This window comes from Heteronotia binoei, chromosome 18 (genome assembly GCF_032191835.1).
Source record: "Heteronotia binoei isolate CCM8104 ecotype False Entrance Well chromosome 18, APGP_CSIRO_Hbin_v1, whole genome shotgun sequence".
NCBI classification, from domain to species: domain Eukaryota; kingdom Metazoa; phylum Chordata; class Lepidosauria; order Squamata; family Gekkonidae; genus Heteronotia; species Heteronotia binoei.
The window spans coordinates 36,659,960-36,679,697 of NC_083240.1; the positions used below are offsets into that span (position 1 = coordinate 36,659,960).

General features: G+C 46.8%; 1 protein-coding gene across 1 annotated transcript in view; it reads left to right on the forward strand.

Moving 5' to 3' along the window:
• Positions 1 to 19,738, forward strand: part of CPD (carboxypeptidase D) — a 39,916-nt gene that overhangs the window by 10,448 nt on the left and 9,730 nt on the right. Inside the window, exons 4-12 of the mRNA XM_060259531.1 lie at positions 1,349 to 1,518; positions 2,021 to 2,385; positions 4,822 to 5,013; positions 5,596 to 5,763; positions 13,105 to 13,214; positions 13,605 to 13,707; positions 15,081 to 15,223; positions 16,258 to 16,427; positions 19,166 to 19,477. Coding sequence (XP_060115514.1) covers positions 1,349 to 1,518; positions 2,021 to 2,385; positions 4,822 to 5,013; positions 5,596 to 5,763; positions 13,105 to 13,214; positions 13,605 to 13,707; positions 15,081 to 15,223; positions 16,258 to 16,427; positions 19,166 to 19,477 — 1,733 coding nt within the window. The remainder of the gene's footprint in view (positions 1 to 1,348; positions 1,519 to 2,020; positions 2,386 to 4,821; positions 5,014 to 5,595; positions 5,764 to 13,104; positions 13,215 to 13,604; positions 13,708 to 15,080; positions 15,224 to 16,257; positions 16,428 to 19,165; positions 19,478 to 19,738) is intronic.

Here is a 19,738-nt window from a genome sequence, read left to right on the forward strand (position 1 = left end):
TCACAGGCAGATCAGATTGCTTAATGTTCTCATCTGGCATTGTTGTACTGTTGGCTTTCAAGAGTACCTTGCTTTTACATTGTTCACATGCTCCTCATGTTTAGAAAAGTATCTCATTATTCAGGAAGGTCAGAGGAATGATATCAGAGGATCCTCTTTGTGCTGCAGTGCCCAAGGGCCTCTGAGACTGAAGAGAGGAAGCCCTGACCTGTCTCAGTCACTTGGGCCTGTGGTTGTCCCTTTACAAGTATGACAAAGTACCCAGCTGCGGTCCTCTTTTGCTCTGCAGACTTCTTCCATTGTGTTAGTTCTGTTGCAGAATGAATGGCAGCCTCTGTTATGTTGTGTTGCCGGGGCAGTGTGGAACAGATCCAGCTTGTTGGGTCACCTGCAGGGAAAAAAAGGAAGGTTCAGGCAGAGGTGCCTAGTCTGCAGTATCTCACGTTTCAGACAAATCTGGAGGCTAGTTGTCTAGGTTCTGTCTGAGGTTCTACTGAACATTATGCAGAACCATCTGTGTACTGTCACATGATAAACAAAAATACTAGATTTCTTCCACTCTGTTAGGGCAGGGGTCCCCAACCCCCAGTCTGTGGATTGGTACCTGTCCGTGGCCTGTTAGCAACCGGGCTGTGAGTTGTATAATTATTTCATTATATATTACAATGTAGTAATAATAATAAGACGACAACATTGGATTTATATCCTGCCCTCTACTCAGAATCTCAGAGTGGCTCACAATCTCCTTTACCTTCCTCCCCAACAACAAACACCCTCTGAGGTGGGTGAAGCTGAGAGAGCTCTCCCAGAAGCTGCCCTTTCAAGGACAATTCTGCAAGAGCTGTGGCTGACCCAAGGCCACCCCAGCAGCTGCAAGTGGACAAGTGGGGAATCAAACCTGGTTCTCCCAAATAAGAGTCCGCACACTTAACCACCACACCAAACTAATAGAAATAAAGTGCAGAACTGTATCATTCAGAAACCATCCCTACCCCTCCACCCCAGTCCATGGGAAAATTGTCTTTCACAAAACCGGTCCCTGGTGCCAAAAAGGTTAGGGACTGCTGTGCTAGGGCTATGTCTGGTCCAGACCTTTCTGTGCATTAGTAGTTTGGCTGTGGATGAGGTCTTGTTTTATGTGTTCTGTTGCTATCTATGTATATAGAACTGTTTTCTTGCCTGTTTAATAGTGTCATATCTGTCTGGGGCCAGGGTAGATTGTTCAGTAAAGGATGGTTAGTTTGAAATAAAAAGCTGCTTATTATCATAAAAAACTGCACAGCCACAATGACAGGAATAATTATTTCATTATTCATACCTTTGTATCTGTTCCATGTCACCTGTCCAGGTCCACATTGGGATCGAAGGGTTTGTCCGGGATTCGGTCACTCAGGCTGGCTTGGAAAATGCGACTATTGCCGTGGCTGGGATTGCTCATAACATCAGAACTGGTCGTTTTGGTGATTATCACAGATTGCTGGTTCCCGGAACCTACAACATCACGGCAGCTGTTGTGGGGTAATGTCTCTGGAACATGCGTGGGCCTGGGCTGCTGTGTGTTTGGCACTTGGCAGGGGTTCCTTTGGAGCCTGGTGCTGAAATCCTTAGACACTGTTGTCTGTTCTTGCCCCATGTTTGCTATGAGCCAGCTGGGTGCTGCTGTTTGCTCATATTGTTTATATTAAGGAACAGAACAAGAGGCAGTACGACGGCAAGAAAGGGAAAGGGTATTAACAGGGGTCATTTTGTTGAAAAATAGGTGGTGGAGCTCATCCAGGGATCGTTATGCAGCTGCACCTGCTATTCAATGGACAAGGTGGGAAGGAGGAGGGGGAACCGTCAGAAAAGTTCAGGAGCTGTGTACCTGTGAGCTCCTGCTGAATTCAAGGCCTGAATATTTACTATTTTTGTTCTTAGTTAAGATGATGGAATTCGGTTACCCTTATGGGACTTTCTCCTGCGTCAGGTCTAGGTGAAAGAATTTCGACATGAAAGCAAGAGCTTAATCTTTCTTTTGTAGTTACCTGCCAGTCACCAGAGTAAATGTTGAGGTGAAGGAGGGGAATGCAACTGTGGTGGACTTCTCCTTGGAACCTACAATAGCAGTGGCGATCTCCGACCCTACCCAGGACACACCAGTAACTGCCACAGACTCTGCTCCCAATGCCACCGATGTGACTAGTACAGAAATGCCAACCACTACCCATCAAGCGATCCAGCCAAAGGACTTCCGTCACCATCACTTCCCAGACATGGAAATCTTCCTGAGGAAGTATGCCAACGAGTACCCAAGCATCACCCGCCTCTACTCAGTGGGCAAGTCGGTGGAGCAGAGGGAGCTGTATGTAATGGAGATATCAGACAACCCAGGCGTCCATGAATTAGGTAACTCATTTAACCATCCTAAGTCTATAGAGAGCCAGTTTGGTGTAGTGGTTAAGTGTGAAGACTCTTATCTGGGAGAAATGGGTTTGATTCCCCACTCCTCCACTTGCACCTGTTGGAATGGCCTTGGGTTAGCCATAGCTCTCGCAGGAGTTGTCCTTGCAAGGGCAGCTGCTGTGAGAGCCCTCTCAGCCCCACCCACCTCACAGGGTGTCTGTTGTGGAGGAGGAAGATAAAGGAGATTGTGAGCCACTCTGAGTGGAGGGCAGAATATAAATCCAGTGTTGTCGTCGTCTTTCTTCTTCATAGTTAACTCAGAGCAGAAAGTGTGCCAGTGTCCTTAGTGGCGGCTGTTCCTTCCAGGGACAAGCAAAAGAACATCAGTGGCAAGCATAAAAAAAATTGGCAAGATATAGCAGAGGCTGCAGTCATCATCTGAAAGTAAATGAAACAGTGAACAAAGTTTGAGTCCATTGGCATCTTTAAGACCAACGAAGTTTTATTCAATGTATAAGTTTTCGTGTGCAAGCATGCTTCTTCAGATACAGAAACAGACTTTTCCTCAAGCATTACATGTAGAAAGAGGGGGGTGGGGTTAGTTGCCAGGAAGGGCCAGTTACAGTCAAGAGAGAGGCAGGAAAAAAAATCAAGTTACCAGTTCATACATATAGGTAGAGGGTGAGCAGTAAGTTATCATATGGCACAATGAAGATGTTTAACAGATTTAAAGAGCAAGCAGGAATGTTAAGCTTTGTTTATATGGTAACCATTTGTTTGGGTTCAGTTCTGGGGCTAAAACAGTGAAGGAAATATGTCAAAATTGGAGACTTATGTATCCTTAAACTGTAGAATGTTGAGAGTAATTAATTGAGACCCTTCCATCCATCTCCTCTCAAGCATGGAGGCAACCTTACAGAATCTTCTTCTTTGAAGTGGGGTGATTGTGCAGGTTTATCTCGCATGTTTCCAGACCAAGGAAATCCATTCCAATTTCTACTGTACATCACGTTACATCACAGTCTACTATTCTAATTCCATATAAGAGAAATAAAGTGGCCCTTCTTGAGGATTAGTGAGAATACAGATGCAAGGGCTGAATGAGGTTAGCATATGTAGTGAGATATCTGGCAAACTTCCTGCTCTGAGCCAGCCCCCCTTTCCACTGACAGTTCTTAGAAACTTAAGTTATTTTTTACTGTACCTGCTTGGGGCAATTCTTAGTTTTGTTTGTGTATTGAATAACACTGTTAACTTACTGTGATGGACTGAAAGCAGTCTGCGTGAGTGACAAGTGAGACACTTGCTGTGATTGGCTAACTGCCTCCATGGTAACCAATGTAATGTTAAAGGGGGTGAGGGGGAAATCTCAATTCAGAACAGGTGGAGCTGGTATTCAGCTGAGTTCCAGTTTTGCTCTGGTGGAGATCAGACTGAGTGAGACAGCAATCCAGGCCATCTGAGACAGTGCAATCCAGGCCATCTGAGACAGAGCTCTTGTCTGTGAGAGTTCCTGTTTATTAGAAGGGGCTAACAGTGGCCTTTTCAGGAGAAGACTCTCAAGGCTGTGGCTCAAAGTGTCGCAAGGCAGAGTGAGATTTTAAGGCTCTGCTTAGGAATTCTGTCAGACAGAGGACAGACTCCTGGTTATAACAAAGATCACAAAATACACACTGTGAGAGGGACAAAAGGTTCTTGTTGCTGTGTGAAGATCCCAGAAGACAGACATATCCTAGCAGTTAAAGGGAACTTGGCACAAGTGTATGACGTGTCAGTGTGAAGGGCCCTCAAGGGTGTTAGTCCAGGGTATAGCTCTTCAGATAAGAGGATACCTGATTTGCTAGGGGAAAGGGTCTGTGACGAGAAGTTCTGTCACAAGTTGAGTCAGTCCTCTCAGGGAGTGAGATTAATGTGTAGAGATATTTGAGAAGCCAAATACATCTCAAAACATCTTTCTATGGTTATTAGTGTTATCCAGAGTGAGGGAAACACTGTATATTGGTATTTTATTATAACAGCCTGTCAATTTAAAGTGTTCTTGAGTTATTTATTACTTGGATTTTCTGCCTGCCAATTGTTTTTAATATACAACCCTTTGATAATATTTCCTCCCTTCCGAGCCTATCTGCATATAATAAATCTTATTCTTTATTTTGAACTTTAAAACTGCTACCTGTTTCTTCATTTATTTCTAACAAAGTTAATTTTGGCTCTTCTGAGGTACTGGGCCTGACAAAATTTAAAGTGGTCTCCTTTGGCCACTGACCCTAGCTCTCTCACATTTATGTTGTAAATTTCTCTGATAATATTGAAAAGTGGGATATAAATGTTGTAGATAAACAAAAACTGGCTGATTGTGGTGAGAAACAGAATGCTGGTGCTAATGGTCCTCTGGTCTGATCTAGCAGGACTGACGGGGCTCTTCTGTTCCCCTTCCAGGCGAACCAGAATTCAAGTACATTGGTAACATGCATGGCAATGAGGTGGTGGGCCGAGAACTGCTCCTTAATCTCATTGAGTACCTCTGCAAGAACTATGGAACTGATCCTGAAGTAACAGACTTGGTTCAAAAGACTCGAATCCACATCATTCCCTCCATGAACCCTGATGGCTATGAGAAATCTCAAGAAGGTATTGGTGCTTACACTCTTTGGGAAGTTCATAACTAGGTGGCTAAATATGTACTGAACTCTAGAAATGGAGGTACCTCTTAAAGGCACTTGATAGTACCATTGCCTGGGGAAAGGAACAGACTTTTCTGAGCCAAGTTGACTTTCTGCAGTAGAGTTCGCTGAAGTGTAGGCTGGTATGCAATCAGATAGGTGTCTTGCTGGCCTAAAAAGCAGCTGTTTGATTTTATTTGACTGCATACCAAATCCTGTTTTTCTGGTGAAAGATTCATCCCAAGATACATTTCAGGAGTGATGTTGGAAGCAATGCAATATGGGAAAAAGTTTGCAGTTGCTTGCACAAGTAGACAGGCCTCCATAGAACTTATAAAGCTGCTGACATGGGCAGAGTGTTTTGAAAAACCAGTTTTCCTCTTAATGGCTCTTGTGTGTTTTGAACAGAGAAAGCATGAGATAGGAATATTTCAACAATAGCACTTACTATTTTTCCCAGTTCCCTGCAAGTGTGAATTATTCTAAGGGTGCTTATGTTGCCACAGAACCAAGAAAGTGTCATCTCAACAGGTTTTGTTTCATTTCTCAGGAGACAGACAGGGAACTCTTGGCAGAAATAACAGCAACAATTATGACCTAAACAGGAATTTCCCAGATCAGTTTTTCCAGATTTCAGACCCTCTACAGCCAGAGACAATGGCTGTCATGAATTGGCTGAAGACCTATCCTTTTGTGCTGTCTGCAAACTTGCACGGAGGTAAGAGAATGAAGACTAACCTGAACTGGAGACTTGTGGGCCGTCTTTTACACTGGGTTCTCTCTGCTGTACCCTAGAGGGAAAGGCTAAATAAGGTGAAGTATTGCTAAACTGAATCTGGACACATTTTCAGCGGAGCGGTACTCCGTGTCTTTCTTTCTGGCCCTAGGAGTCACTGTAAGAGAATGCTGAATTGGCTGGAAATCTCTGAGAAAATTTCCCAGGGAGGGCATTTCCCTGTGAATAGTGTAATAGTGTAATAGAACATCCTGCAAACTGCCCGCATGTTCTTACTCACGTTCTCTGTTTTTGAAGCCTTCTGAAAGACTTTGTAAATATAAAAATCCCAGAGGGAGTTACCAGTGATTGACTGCTAGGGCTGCGACATGAGGTCACCTCGGTCTTAAAGAACTTACGATAGCATTTAACCAGCTCAGTGTGCTCATCGAAGACAATTGTAAAATACAAACTTCAGTGAAAAATCCACCCCCTCCCACTGTTTTCACAGTCCACACTTCCCTGTCTTCGGTTATCTCTGTGGTCTCTTATGACAATATTTTCCAGAGCTAGCATGAAGCAGAGAATAGAATACTGGACTAGGGTCTCCTGGACTAAAAAGCAGCAACCAGGTTCAGATCCCCACTCTGCCATGGAAGCTTGCTTGGGTGACTTTTGGCCAGTCACACACTCTCAGCCTAACCCACACCAAAGGATTGTTGTGAGGATAAAAGAGGAAAGGGGAATAATGTAAACCACTTTGGGTCCCCACAGAATGGTGAAATATAAATAAAAGTAAATACATGATCTTCTTCGTGGTCTCTGTGCAGTCCCACACATGGGTCTTGCCGCAGGCAACGGATCCATACCTCGGAGCTCCAATAGCTCGCCTATAACGTCTTTTGGCGAGCTTTCCTCCCGCCCTGGGGAGCAGGCAGCGACTGCGCATGCCTGGAGTGGGGGGAGAGCGCCCATTCCACTCAGTTTCTTCCCTTCCGCCGCCCGGACAACACCTACCTCGTTGCGTTCCTCCTCTGGCTCGTCTCTTGGTATCGTACTATCTCCCTATTTTCTTCTACTTTGTTCGCTTTCTTTCCTTCGTCCTAAAAAATATATAAGGGGAAAAAAAAAACGCTTCTGCGCTTTTGCTTCTTTTTTACTCTCCTTCCCCCTACCCCCCCCCCACCCCCCGTCTCTCCCTTCCACCTCTCCCCCTGTCCAGAACGGATGGAAGGGAAAATTACCTTTAAAAGGTGTAGGCAGTGTGCTTCTAAAATCCCGTCTTCCGACGGCCACTCTCTCTGCCTATTCTGCCTGGGGGAATCTCACGGAGTCGGCACCTGCCCTCACTGCGCTTGCTTCGGTAAGCAGGCGCGGAAAAACAGAGCAGCCCGTCTTCGTAGTTTCCTCATGGAGTCCTCTCTTCGCGCAATGTCCACCTCAGCTCCGCCGCCTCCCCCACTAAGAGCGGGAGATTCGGCTGCTTCGGCCCTTCCTGTCACACCCAGGAAGCATAAGTCCGATAAAAAGGCTTCTAAGCACTCTGAGGGACATAAGACGCCTAAGAAGGCCTGTCACGGGGACTCGAGTCTGTCTAAGTCGCACCGCTCGAGTCCGGAAACTTGCAGTCCGACCACCTCGGCGCCTAAGAAGCACCACGACCCGTCGGCTTCCAGCTCCGCCATCGCGTCCGTGCGTGAGCGCCGCGACCTGTCGGCTCCCAGCACTTCTGCCTTTGCGACGGCTGCGCAATCGGCTTCTGCGCAATCGGGTTCTACTGTGACTTCTCACTCGAATCCGATCTTACCACCCGAACTCTCGGCTCCTTCCGATGTCATCTCAGAAATGCCTCACATCACTCAACATTCCATCGAAGTTATCCCGATTGGCTCCAGATCGCCCTCGGTACATAGCCTCCTTCCTGCGGATATTCTCGAGTCGGATCCTCCAACTCTCCGACCTGAATCCTTCCTCGGCATTACAACTCCATTACTTAAGGAGTCTTCTACCCAGGTCTCGTCTCAGCGACTCCGCTCTCGATCTCCACGGCCACGCTCTCGCTCGCGGTCTCCGCTCCGTCTACGATCTCCGGTCCGAGATCGCCTCAACTCTCCGTCTCCGCATCGAGATTACCATCGTGACCATCGACGTGACCAGTCTCCATACCGTGACTACCACCGGGTCTATCGACGGGACCGCTCTCCATCCCGGTCCCCGTCTCCTCGACCACGCACACGTTACCATCGGTACCTGCGTTCACCATCGGTGCACAGTTATAAGCACCTCTCCGACTTCGAACCCTAGCCTCTCTCCAGAGATGTCTACATGCCTCGACTCCGAGAGTGCTATTCTCCTGGATCCCGTGACTACTACCGTTCACGCGACCAGCGATCCCCTTACTACCTCCACCTGTCTCCCAGTTGCTACGGTGAGTATCAGCACCACTACTACTGTTCTCGGGACAGAGCAGCTCCTCGGACCCGAGATGATTTCGACTCACATACAGTTACCCATCGGTCCCGCGATGTTGTTCAGTCTCCTGTCCTTTCTCGGAACCGGGATACTTCCAAGACGCCGTCCGCAACGGTATCGAAACCACCTACTTCGCCGGTTAAACGTCCTCGAGACCCTTCACCGGTCGACCTCAAGTCACCTCAGCACCCGGCCTCGGTTTCAGACAGAGATACATCTGACCACTCTGACTCCGAGGAGGCCCCAGCCTCGCCTTCATCGGACCAACCTCCTAGGCTCTCACCATCCGACAGCTCCAAGGCTTATCTCAATCTGATCACCACAATGGCCTCCAAACTGAACATTCCCATGTCCTCTGATTCACCTAAGGTCTCCGATGTGGTACACGACCTGGTTCGCACAGATTTCCCAGACAGCTCTACGCTTCCTATGCTTCCTGTTCACCTTGAGGGTCTCCGGGAGGCCTGGGAAAAGCCGGCCTCGATCCCTACTGTTTCTAGACGCCTTGATTCTCTTTATAGGGTGCACGCCGCGGACTGCAAATTCCTCGCCTCCCACCCGGCACCCAACTCTATTGTTGTCCATTCCGCCACCAAGAATAAACAATCTCGCCACCCCGTTCCACCGGACTGCGAGGGCAGAAAACTGGACACTTTAGCTAAGAAGATTTATAGCTTCTCTTCAACCAACTCTAAGTTGAACAATTACTTAGCCTATTTTGCGGCATACTCCTTCAACTTGGCGAACCAGATCACTCCACACCTTACATCCATGCCTGACTCATCTCAGAAGGCTGTATCGGCTCTCGTCTCGCTCTCCCGTGTCTCAAAACAACAAATAAATTCTATCCACCATGCGGTTTCCTGTTCCTCCCGAGTCTTCGCTACTTCTGTGGCCTTACATCGCCACGCCTGGCTGCGCTCAACGAACTTACAGCCAGACATCAAGCAGCGCATAGAAGACCTTCCTTTCGATGGTCTAGGACTATTCCATGCGTCCACGGACGAGGTCCTCGCATCGGTCGATGACGGCCGCAAAAGGGCAAAACGCCTTGGGGTCACACAACCAACCTCACTGCCCGCTAATAGGCAAAGACCATGGAAGCCATCCTTTCAACGCCGTCAACGGTCTCCTAAGTCTCAGGATTTCTGGAAAAGGAAACCCCTCCCAAAGCAGTCTTTCCAGCAGAGGCCACGGGCTCAACCTTCCAAGAAACAATCCCAGACAAGCAAGCAGTCTCTTTGACTCTCCCAACTGTCACACCCGACTACTTCCTTTTTACCCAAGCTGGAATTCCATTACCACCGACTCTTGGGTTCTTACCATCGTGCGTATCGGTTACGCAATAGAGTTCGTTTCGCCACCTCACCACCACTACTTCATAGCTACCCCTCCATCTGCACTCCTCCATCAGGAAATTCTGGACTTGCTCCAGAAAAATGCCATAGAACCCGTTCCTCCCCAACACCGAGGGACGGGATTCTACTCAAGATACTTTCTGGTCCCCAAAAGGGATGGAGGAAAGCGCCCTATCCTAGATCTTCGGAAGCTAAACAAGTACATCGAATACAGGAAGTTCAGAATGATCTCCCTGCAGGCCATCCTGCCTCTTATTCCCAGGAATTCCTGGATGGCTTCCCTAGATCTTCAGGACGCTTACTTCCATGTGACAATCCGACCTCAACATCGGAAGTATCTGCGATTCGCCATGGGACAGGACCACTTCCAATATGTATCCCTGCCGTTCGGCCTCTCCACTGCACCAAGGGTGTTCACCAAGTGCATGGCGGTGGTGGCAGCTGCTCTCAGAGTTCGGGACATCACAGTCTTCCCATATATCGACGACTGGCTTTTCATAGCACCGACTCAACGTCGATTGCAGAGCAATATCAACACAGCGCTCTCTCTTCTCAATTCCCTGGGTCTTTGTGTGAACACATCCAAATCCCATCTCGAGCCTACCCAGGACATCAAGTTTATAGGGGCTCTCCTTCGCACTTCTCTCCATCGTGCTTTCCTCCCCGAGGATCGAGCAATAACCATCATTACCTTAGCCAGGGCGATTCAACGACAGCCTCGCCAGTCTGCGTTCACAATCCAATGCTTGCTGGGCCTCATGGCCGCCACAACTTCTGTCATCTACTTTGCCAAGCTACAAATGCGACAGCTACAGCTCTGGTTTGTACGAGCCTACCATCCTCAATTGCAACCGCAGAGCGTCTTACTCACTGTTCCCCAGAGAGCACTCTCTTCTCTCACGTGGTGGACTGTACCCAGCAATCTCCTCGCGGGCATGCCGTTTCTCCCAACTCCTCCGGTGGCTGTTGTGACAACGGACACCTCAAAGTGGGGATGGGGAGCCCACTTAGAGGACAAGACCGTCAGGGGCCTTTGGACACCCTCCGAGAGGGCCATGCACATAAACTGCTTAGAACTGATTGCTGTGCACAGGGCCCTCCTATCGTTTCTCCCACCGATCAACGGACGGCATGTTCAGATTTCAACGGACAACATGGCAACCGTCTATTACATAAACAAGCAGGGAGGAACCAGGTCTCTCCGGCTGTGCCGTATAGCCATTCTGCTCTGGGAATGGTGTCTGAAACACAACATTTACTTGACTGCCGTTCACCTCCCAGGTGTGGAGAATGTTCTGGCCGACTCCCTAAGCAGGTTTCGCTTGGACGACCACGAGTGGTCCATCAATCCGACCTACCTTCGACGCATCTTCAGATGTTTCGGAACACCCAAGGTGGACGCCTTTGCTTCCTGGGACAATGCCAAATGTCCTCGCTATTATTCCAGGAGGGGAAACGACGCCTTCCTACACAGCTGGACAGGCCCTCTTCACTATCTCTTTCCACCAACCCCTCTACTGACTCGGGTACTGATAAAGATCACACGAGACGGCACCGACTGCATCCTTGTGGCCCCATGGTGGCCACGGCAACCGTGGTTCACGAGACTTCTGCAGCTATCCCACCGCACTTACCGTCGTCTCCCTCTCGTAAGCGACCTCCTGTCCCAGGCCAATGGCCAAATATTACATCACAACCCTCAGGTGCTGGCCTTGACGGCCTGGAGAATACACACTCCTGCCTCTCCGCAGAGGTAGCCCACATCATTCTCAACGCAAGAAAGCCTTCCACAAGACTTTCGTACCAACATAAATGGAAGCGCTTCTGTTCATTCGCGACTGCTAACCATCTACATCCAGAGTCCGTACCTCTTAGCATGATCCTGGATTATTTACTTTCTCTACAAAAATCAGGACTCTGCTACTCATCCTTAAAAGTTCACCTGTCTGCCATCTCTGCGTTCCACAATCCGGTAGACGGCAAAACAGTTTTCTCTCATGCCTTGTCTAAGTCTTTTCTCAAGGGCATGTTGCACCTCAATCCACCCGTTAAACCCCTTGTCCCAACTTGGAGTTTATCCCTAGTTCTTTCCTGTTTGATGAAAGCACCCTTTGAACCTATGACTACCATAGACCTCAATCTTATTTCCTGGAAGACAGCATTGCTGGTGGCCCTTACCTCGGGCAAACGGGCAAGTGACTTATGCGCCTTCCGCCACGATCCTCCATATACCATTTTCCACAGGGAAAAAGTTGTTCTGAGACCAGACCCTGCATTCCTTCCCAAGGTTGTCTCCCAGTTCCACTTATCGACTTCAACTTCTCTGCCAACCTTTTTCTCCAACCCAACCGACCAAGGACAACGAGCCCTGCATTCTCTGGATGTCAGAAGGGCTTTATCTTTCTACCTTGATCGTACACAGCCTTTCCGTAAGGACCCTAACCTGTTTGTGGCCTATGGAAAACCTCACAAAGGACACAAAATTTCTACCCAGAGACTATCTAAATGGGTAGTTAGTGCCATCAGGTTGTGTTACGAACTGGCTAAACAGCCTCTGCCCGAAGGCCTTAAGGCTCACTCTACTAGAGCGGTCTCGACGTCTTCGGCTTTCCTGCACGGCGTCTCCCTAGAGGACATCTGTGCTGCTGCATCGTGGTCCTCTCCTTCCACGTTCGTCTCCCATTATGCGCTGGACGTTCGTGCGAGATGTGACGCCTCCTTCGGCCAAGCGGTCCTCAGATCCATCTTTCACTGAGATTAACGGTGAGTGCATCCGCTTACGTCTCTATGTTATATAATCTTTTGTTATTGGCCATGTGACTAACTTCTTTCTTTCACCAGCACCCTCCTCCAGTACATTTAGCTGGCTAGTCACCCATGTGTGGGACTGCAAAGAGACCACGAAGAAGATAAACAGGTTGCTTACCTGTAACTGATGATCTTCGAGTGGTCATCTGTGCAGTCACACACGCCCACCCAGCCTTCCCCGCTGCTGACCTTTGGTACTTCTCGTTTAAACTTGTGTAGTCTCAGTGCCAGTGGCGGCTGGAAGAAACTGAGTGGAATGGGTGCTCTCCCCCCGCTCCAGGCATGCGCAGTCGCTGCCTGCTCCCCAGGGCGGGAGGAAAGCGCGCCAAAAGACGTTATAGGCGAGCTATTGGAGCTCCGAGGTATGGATCCGTTGCCTGCGGCAAGACCCATGTGTGTGACTGCACAGATGACCACTCGAAGATCATCAGTTACAGGTAAGCAACCTGTTTTTTTCCCTCCTGTTTAAGGTGAAGCTATTTATGTGCAGGTTCTTCCTTACCTCTCTTTAGAGCAAAGATTACAAGCAGGTGGGTTGGCTGTTGCTTCATAGTTTGTCACCTGTGTTTAACCTCATTTAGTTTGTCTAATTCTTGGCTCTAGAAGAACAGAAGCATGTTGGCAAGAAGGTTTTCTTTGGTGCTAGGATTAGCTGTTCCTCTGAAGATAAAGCCCCGCAGGGTGAATCTCTTGTTTGTCTTTGCAGGGTCTCTGGTCGTTAATTACCCCTATGATGATGACCAACATGGCGTTGCTATGTACAGTAAATCCCCAGATGATGCCCTGTTCCAACAAATAGCTCTTTCCTACTCCAAGGTAAAGCTTCATGTTGTGTGAATCTAAAATCTTTTGGATCTATGGAGTAAGGAAGTCTGGGAAGAGACTCTTGTGGGCATGCATGCTGTTGCTTTTTCTCCTTGGGGAGTTCTGGCAAAAATGTACAGCAAATTGTTCCGTAGTAAACTCAAAAGTGATATGTTTTCCTCAGTCTAAAGACATTGATAATTATTGATAACATTGAACATTGATAATGAGGTTGTATGTATACAAAATCAAGGCAGGAAGTGTAGTTATGAGAAGTTGGGGTGAACCAGAAATGTAGTTGATTTGAGAGAAATAATAATGACTGCTTCATGTGAGAGGCAGGTGGGTGACTATGGCATCATTCCAGGAAGCCCCTGTTTCACAGGTGATTGTGCTTTTCAGGAAAATGCACAAATGTTCCAGGGTCACCCATGTGCAGATATGTATCCTGATGAATACTTCCCTCATGGTATCACTAATGGAGCTCACTGGTATAACGTTCCAGGTAAGAAGGCACAGAGTTGAAAGGAGGTCTGCTTTCTGAAGTCTGCAAAACCGTCTTTGCCTACCTAAGGCTTTATGTGTGAGAAAAGGAGAGGTTAAAAGTCTGCTAGGTATGCTTGTGTATTCCAGAGCCTCCCTATTTAACAACCAATGTACAGATGTGATTGGAGTTAATCAGTTTTAGCTTAAGGAAATTGGATTGGGGAGTGCTGGTTTAAGGGAATTGGGTATATGGCACATTGTGACTAGGGATATGCATTCAGATAAACTGATTCAGCCAGATATAGATTTCAGATAGTGTTTGTTTTTGAAATCATCAAACCCCGAAAAATATTCAGGATTTTCAGGACTGCTGGATAGATGAACTTAAAAGGGCAATTAAAGGGGTCGTGGTCCTTCTCCAAGCCACAGAGACACTAGTGGTTAAGAGCAGCAGATTATAATCTGGAGAGCCAGGTGTGATTCCCCACTCCTCCATGTGAAGCCAGCTGAGTGACCTTGGGTCAGTCACAGTTCTCTCAGAACTCTCCCAGCCCTACCTACGTCTGTTGTGGGAAGAGAGGATGTAGCACTTTTGGGGGCCCATAGAATTGAAGCCCCTGGTCCAGTCTTTTTTCTAAATTGGAGGGGGGTTGAGGAGAAGCACCAACAGCTGTGCTGCAAATATGGTGCCTTTATCTCAAAAAACAGCCCTCCCCAAGCCCCAGATATCCCCAGATCAATTCTCCATTATACCCTACAAGGACTGTAATGGTCCCCATAGGGTTTAATGGAGATGGGGGGATTGGGTTTCCTGAATATTCCCTGAATACCCTACTGATATTGCGACTTGGGAATATCTGAGAAATTCTGATGTTTTTTCAGATTCAATATACCCAAACCCCAAAAATATGGGGTGGGGGAGGATTGCACACCCCTAATTGTGACTTCTGATTTTATTTGTACAGTTTAATGTAGTCACTTAGGAAATGTAAAGTCACTCTTTCCAGTCTTGGGAACCCTCTTCTGGACTTTCTTTCTTCTTGACACTGTTTCCTGTTTTGCTTTTATACAATGTTGTGAATTTGTTGCCGTGTGCTTATAGAAAGAAACAGAAGTGGTAAAATAAATATTTTAAAGCGAACACAGTCTTGCTTATCTTTTTCCAGCTCTCTGAAATCCAAGCTGTGGTGTCTTTACCTAAGACATTTCATTTGCCCTGAAACAGTATGTGTTACTCAGTTTCACAGACACAAGGCAAATATTTTGCAACTAAAGTTGTGCAAGTCTTTGGGACTTGGTTACAATTTCTCATGTGTAGAATTCCTCAAAACCTGTTATTGTTGTTAAGCAGCGTCAACTTCTGATGGCTCTTCTGATTTTTTTTTCTTTCAGGTGGAATGCAGGACTGGAATTATTTAAACACAAATTGCTTTGAATTGACCATTGAGCTGGGCTGTGTCAAATACCCCAAGGCAGAAGAGTTGCCCAGGTACTGGGAGCAAAATCGCAGGTCTCTCCTGCAGTTCATTAAGCAGGTGAGGTGTAGCCTGTTTCCCTGGTAAGGATAAGGAATAGTCTCCAGCGCTGCTGTAAACAGTTTCTTCCTTACAGAACCTTTCAAGGCCTCATGTAGACCTCCTAGCCAATAAGTCTTTGCTGTATCCTTCTCTTGACTATATATATGGCTATAAACAATGGTGTCCACTTGTGAGAGAAAATGGTCCTTAAAACCTAAGCCAGTTTTATATCACCTGACATTTCTCTAAGTGCCTTTATTGATATTATGGTTCTATTGGTACATGGTGACCAACTCCAATTGTAGAATCCATTGCTGGATCTCTTCTGTGAGTGAGCATTTCACCTTAACTCCTGTAATGCTAGTGCACAAAGGAAACATTTTTTCAGCATCTCTCTTGCGAATTTTGCCACTTGATGGGCTCCTTTTCCATTGTATGTACCTTTTGGATACTTAATTTGGATACACAGATGGACCAATCAGAAAGCTAAAAGCCAGATCTCTTAATGGTTTGAAGTACTTGCTGTATCTCTGACTTCTTTTGTCTTTGAAAAGTGCCCTCTTAACTATTCCATTCATTGTTGGGATAACCAGGATCTTATGGAATACTATTTGGTGTCGATTTTAGGGGACTTTTCAAAACTAGAACCTTTTCCAAAAGTTTTCCCAAGTTCTTTCTGTGCAGTTTCCCTTCTTGTAATCAGGAATGAACCTTTAACTCAGAATTAAGTTTCAGTAGACAGTAATTTTTAAAATTGTTTTAGTATAGTAATTTGTTCCAAGGCTCTTGAAAAGGCCTAGGCCAGAAAACACCTGCAAAATGTCTTCTTTTGAGTATCTTTTGAACATGAGGGGGTTTGTCTTATGTTTCATTCTATCTGGCTAGAGCCAATAAATGTCTTCTAAACAAGGCAGCTCCTTTGTCCAGCAACTTAATTGCACTCCTTTTTATATCTGATGGATTTTGGACTTATGAACAAATGCAGATTAGGCAAATAACCATGACTATGCTGAACCTACTTGCAGAATCTCATAGCTCCTCTCATTACCTAGGTTCACCGAGGTGTCAAAGGGTTTGTGTTGGATGCCACAGATGGACAGGGCATCTTAAATGCAACCATCAGCGTTGCTAACATCGATCACCCTCTCTCTACTTATTTGGGTGGGGACTATTGGCGCCTGTTGGCCCAAGGCACTTACAAGATCACAGCATCTGCCCGAGGGTGAGTATTCAAGTGCAAAGCTGTATGATCTTTTGCTGTTGTGAGTTGCTTACATTGCCGCGGGCTCCTGCTGCTCTTGGGTTTATACTGTGTCAAGGCTCAGTGAAGAGCAGCACCCCTTTCGATGCAGAGCTTTGGTTTGTCAGCCCACACATCGGTCTGTTTATGAAAAACTTGCATGCATTGCTTGTGGTAGGGAGCTCCCAACAGTCAGAATATTTTTAGGTGGCTAAGTGGAGGTTGCTACCCTTCTGGACATGATTTTAACAGCAAAAATAAGTCGTATTATTTGTCCTTGAAAGGGCAGCTGCTGTGAGAGCTCTCTCAGCCTCACCCACCTAGCAGGGTGTCTTGAGCCACTCTGAGACTCAGATTTGGAGTGGAGGGCAGGGTGAGGCTGAGAGAGCTCTCACAGCAGCTGCCCTTTCAAGGACAACTCCTGCGAGAGCTATGGCTAACCTAAGGCCATTCCAACAGCTGCAGGTGGAGGAGTGGGGAATCAAACCCGGTTCTCCCAGATAAGAGTCCACACACTTAACCGCTACACCAAACTGGCAAAAAGCAAAAAGCAATAAGAGCTGGTCCAATAAAAGATGTCACTGAGACTTCTTTGTGCATCCTGCTCTACTTTTATGCCTACCAATCTTTATTATTGCCTAAGTCAGTAACTGCATTTGCTGGATCAGGCTGGGAAAGTCCATTCAGGCTAGTTTTCTGTTGCCAGCAGTGACCAGTCAGATGTGACTGGAAGTTCACAGTCAGGACATGATGAGAAACAGCACTTCCCAAGTAGCTGGTGATTTGGAGGTATACTACCCCTGAACATCACAGAGGTTACATTCCTAGCTGTCACAATTTAGAGCAAAATAATCATGTAATGTAAATCTATTAGGGTCTCCTGGGACCACATGGTTAATTGCTTTCCTTATAAGAGAAGAGCATGAGAGGTTATAAGCAGCTGTAAGGAGACAGTTTGGTGTAGTGGTTAGGAGCAGCAGACTTTAATCTGGAGAACCAGGTCTGATTTTTCCACTCCTCTCCGTACAGCTGCTGATGTGACCTTATGTCAGTCACAATTCTCTCAGAGCTGTAATCTCAAGAGCAGTTCTCAGCTTTCTCAGCCCCACCTACCTCACAGAGTGTCTGTTGTGGGGAGAGGAAGGGAAGGAGATTGTAAGCTGCTCTGAGACTCTTGAGTGAAGGGCAGGGTATAAACCCAGTCTCCTTCTTTTGAAGGGGCTGCATGTTGTAAGAAATTCAACTGCGTTTGTGGTGCACAAATCAAGCAGACAACCCTAGGACCAGTAGAGCATCCAGGGACTTGTTTGGCAGGTTCAGGGACATTTCAGCCAAAGCTGTTCAAATATTGCTGCTTCTTTATGGCCTTGCTTGGCAGTAGTTAAATTTCAGCTTGTAGCACCATCTGCTGGTCAAATGGTAATACTTGCCTTCCTTGCTCACAAGCTGTCCCTAGTGTTTCTGCACACAGCTGGGCTGCTGTTTTTCTCTTTGCATTGGCCAGTGCTTCAGTAATTCTTGGCAGTAGGCTTGTGATCGACATCAGTTGCTGAATTAGGATATGAATCAAGGTAGAAAAGAGGATGAGTGTACAATGTTGCTAATAGCTTGCCCTTTTAAGTGTCTTATTTACTGAAATGTTCCAATCAATCAAGATAGTGCTGGAGACGGTGATGTTGTCAGTTCCAGAAAGAAATCAGCTGCCCTCAGTTGTGTTCGTTATTATCCAGCAGGGCTAGTATGCTTTAGATCAGGGGTCCTCAAACTTTTTAAATAGGGGGCCAGTTCACTGTCCCTCAGACTGTTGGAGGGTCAGACTGTTGTGGTGGCTGCCGTTACTGTACAGGGCCGTGGGCCGTCAGTTCTACGTCTTCTGCATCTCTCTCCCTTCCCCACACCACACACCCCAGCCTGGGAACTCACCTCGGTATCGCCTCACACTCTGTCTCTGCCGCCTCAGCCCAGTGCCGGAAGTGTGCATTGCTAACGCAAGTTTAGGTCAAACGTCACTTCTGGTCTGATTTTGCCATAACCCGGTGGGTCGCATAAACGTCCTCAGCGGGCCGCATCTGGCCCGCGGGCCGTAGTTTGAGGACTCCTGCTTTAGATGGTACTTTCAATTGTCAAATCCTTTCATGGCCTTCATTAGCTGTGAAGGATCCCGTGCTGTTCTGTGTTACAGATGGAGAGCTGTTTCTGAGACTGGTCGGGCCAAAGGATTGATGGCAGAGATGGGGCTTAACCCCAGGTCTCCCAGATCCACCATTCTGTGCACTGGCTAAGCAGCTCATTGTATGTCTATTGCTATTTTGCACAGATATCCCGATAGTTCCCCAAAATAGCATGTGTGCTTTATGTGGATTCTTTAGTAATGATGTTTTGTGCTTCTATAGCTATTCAGTGCTTGATGTACTTTATGAACAGCTCTCCTAGCAGCAGCTTCATAAAATCAGCCATTATTATTTATTACCTGTTATTGTCCCATATTCCAAATGGTGAGCTGAGGCTAGTGAGTCCATGGTGCAGGTGAGATTTGAACCAGAAATTTCCCAGTTCAGCTCTTAGCTGTTCATTGTCATTATCATCCAAATTGATAGGCTAATAGGCTACTGGAAAAGACTGTGTTCACATTGTCTTATCAGAAAACATTGTTAGTGTCAGAAGCTGGCCAGAATGTTCATTTAAAAAAACACAAACCTTTTCCTCCCTTTTTCAAAAAGGTATAATTCGGAAACAAAGATTGTGAAAGTAAGTGACAAATCCGCAGTGCAAGTCAACTTCACTTTGACCCGGAAAGATTCCAAAATGGAGGAGGGGAAAATGCCAGATATTAACATGGCAGATACCAGTGACCCAGTCACCAAGGAGTTTGAGATGCTGATCAAAAACCTCTCGGCTGAGAATGGGCTAGAGCACCTCTTGCTGACTTCCACAGCAGATGTTCTTCCTTATCGGTATCGACCATACAAGGATCTGTCCATGTTTCTTCGAGGCCTGAACCTGAATTACCCTCTGATCACTAATCTCACTAGGTAAATGATGTTCTTGCCCACTTAATTCTGGAAAACAACCACCGGAGTCTGCTGCGTATGTAGGTCTGAAAAGGAGCATCAGAAGTCCTTTAGTCTGAAATAGCCCTATTGCTGGGGCTGTGTGCTTTCAGTGCCCTTAAAATTCTCCATTAAGGAATGCAGAATTTTGAGGCCTGAATGCAAACACGAGTGATTTCTCTTCCTTTATATACCAACTAATGCTTTTGTGGGGAGGAACTATACGGGACACTGCCCCCCCCT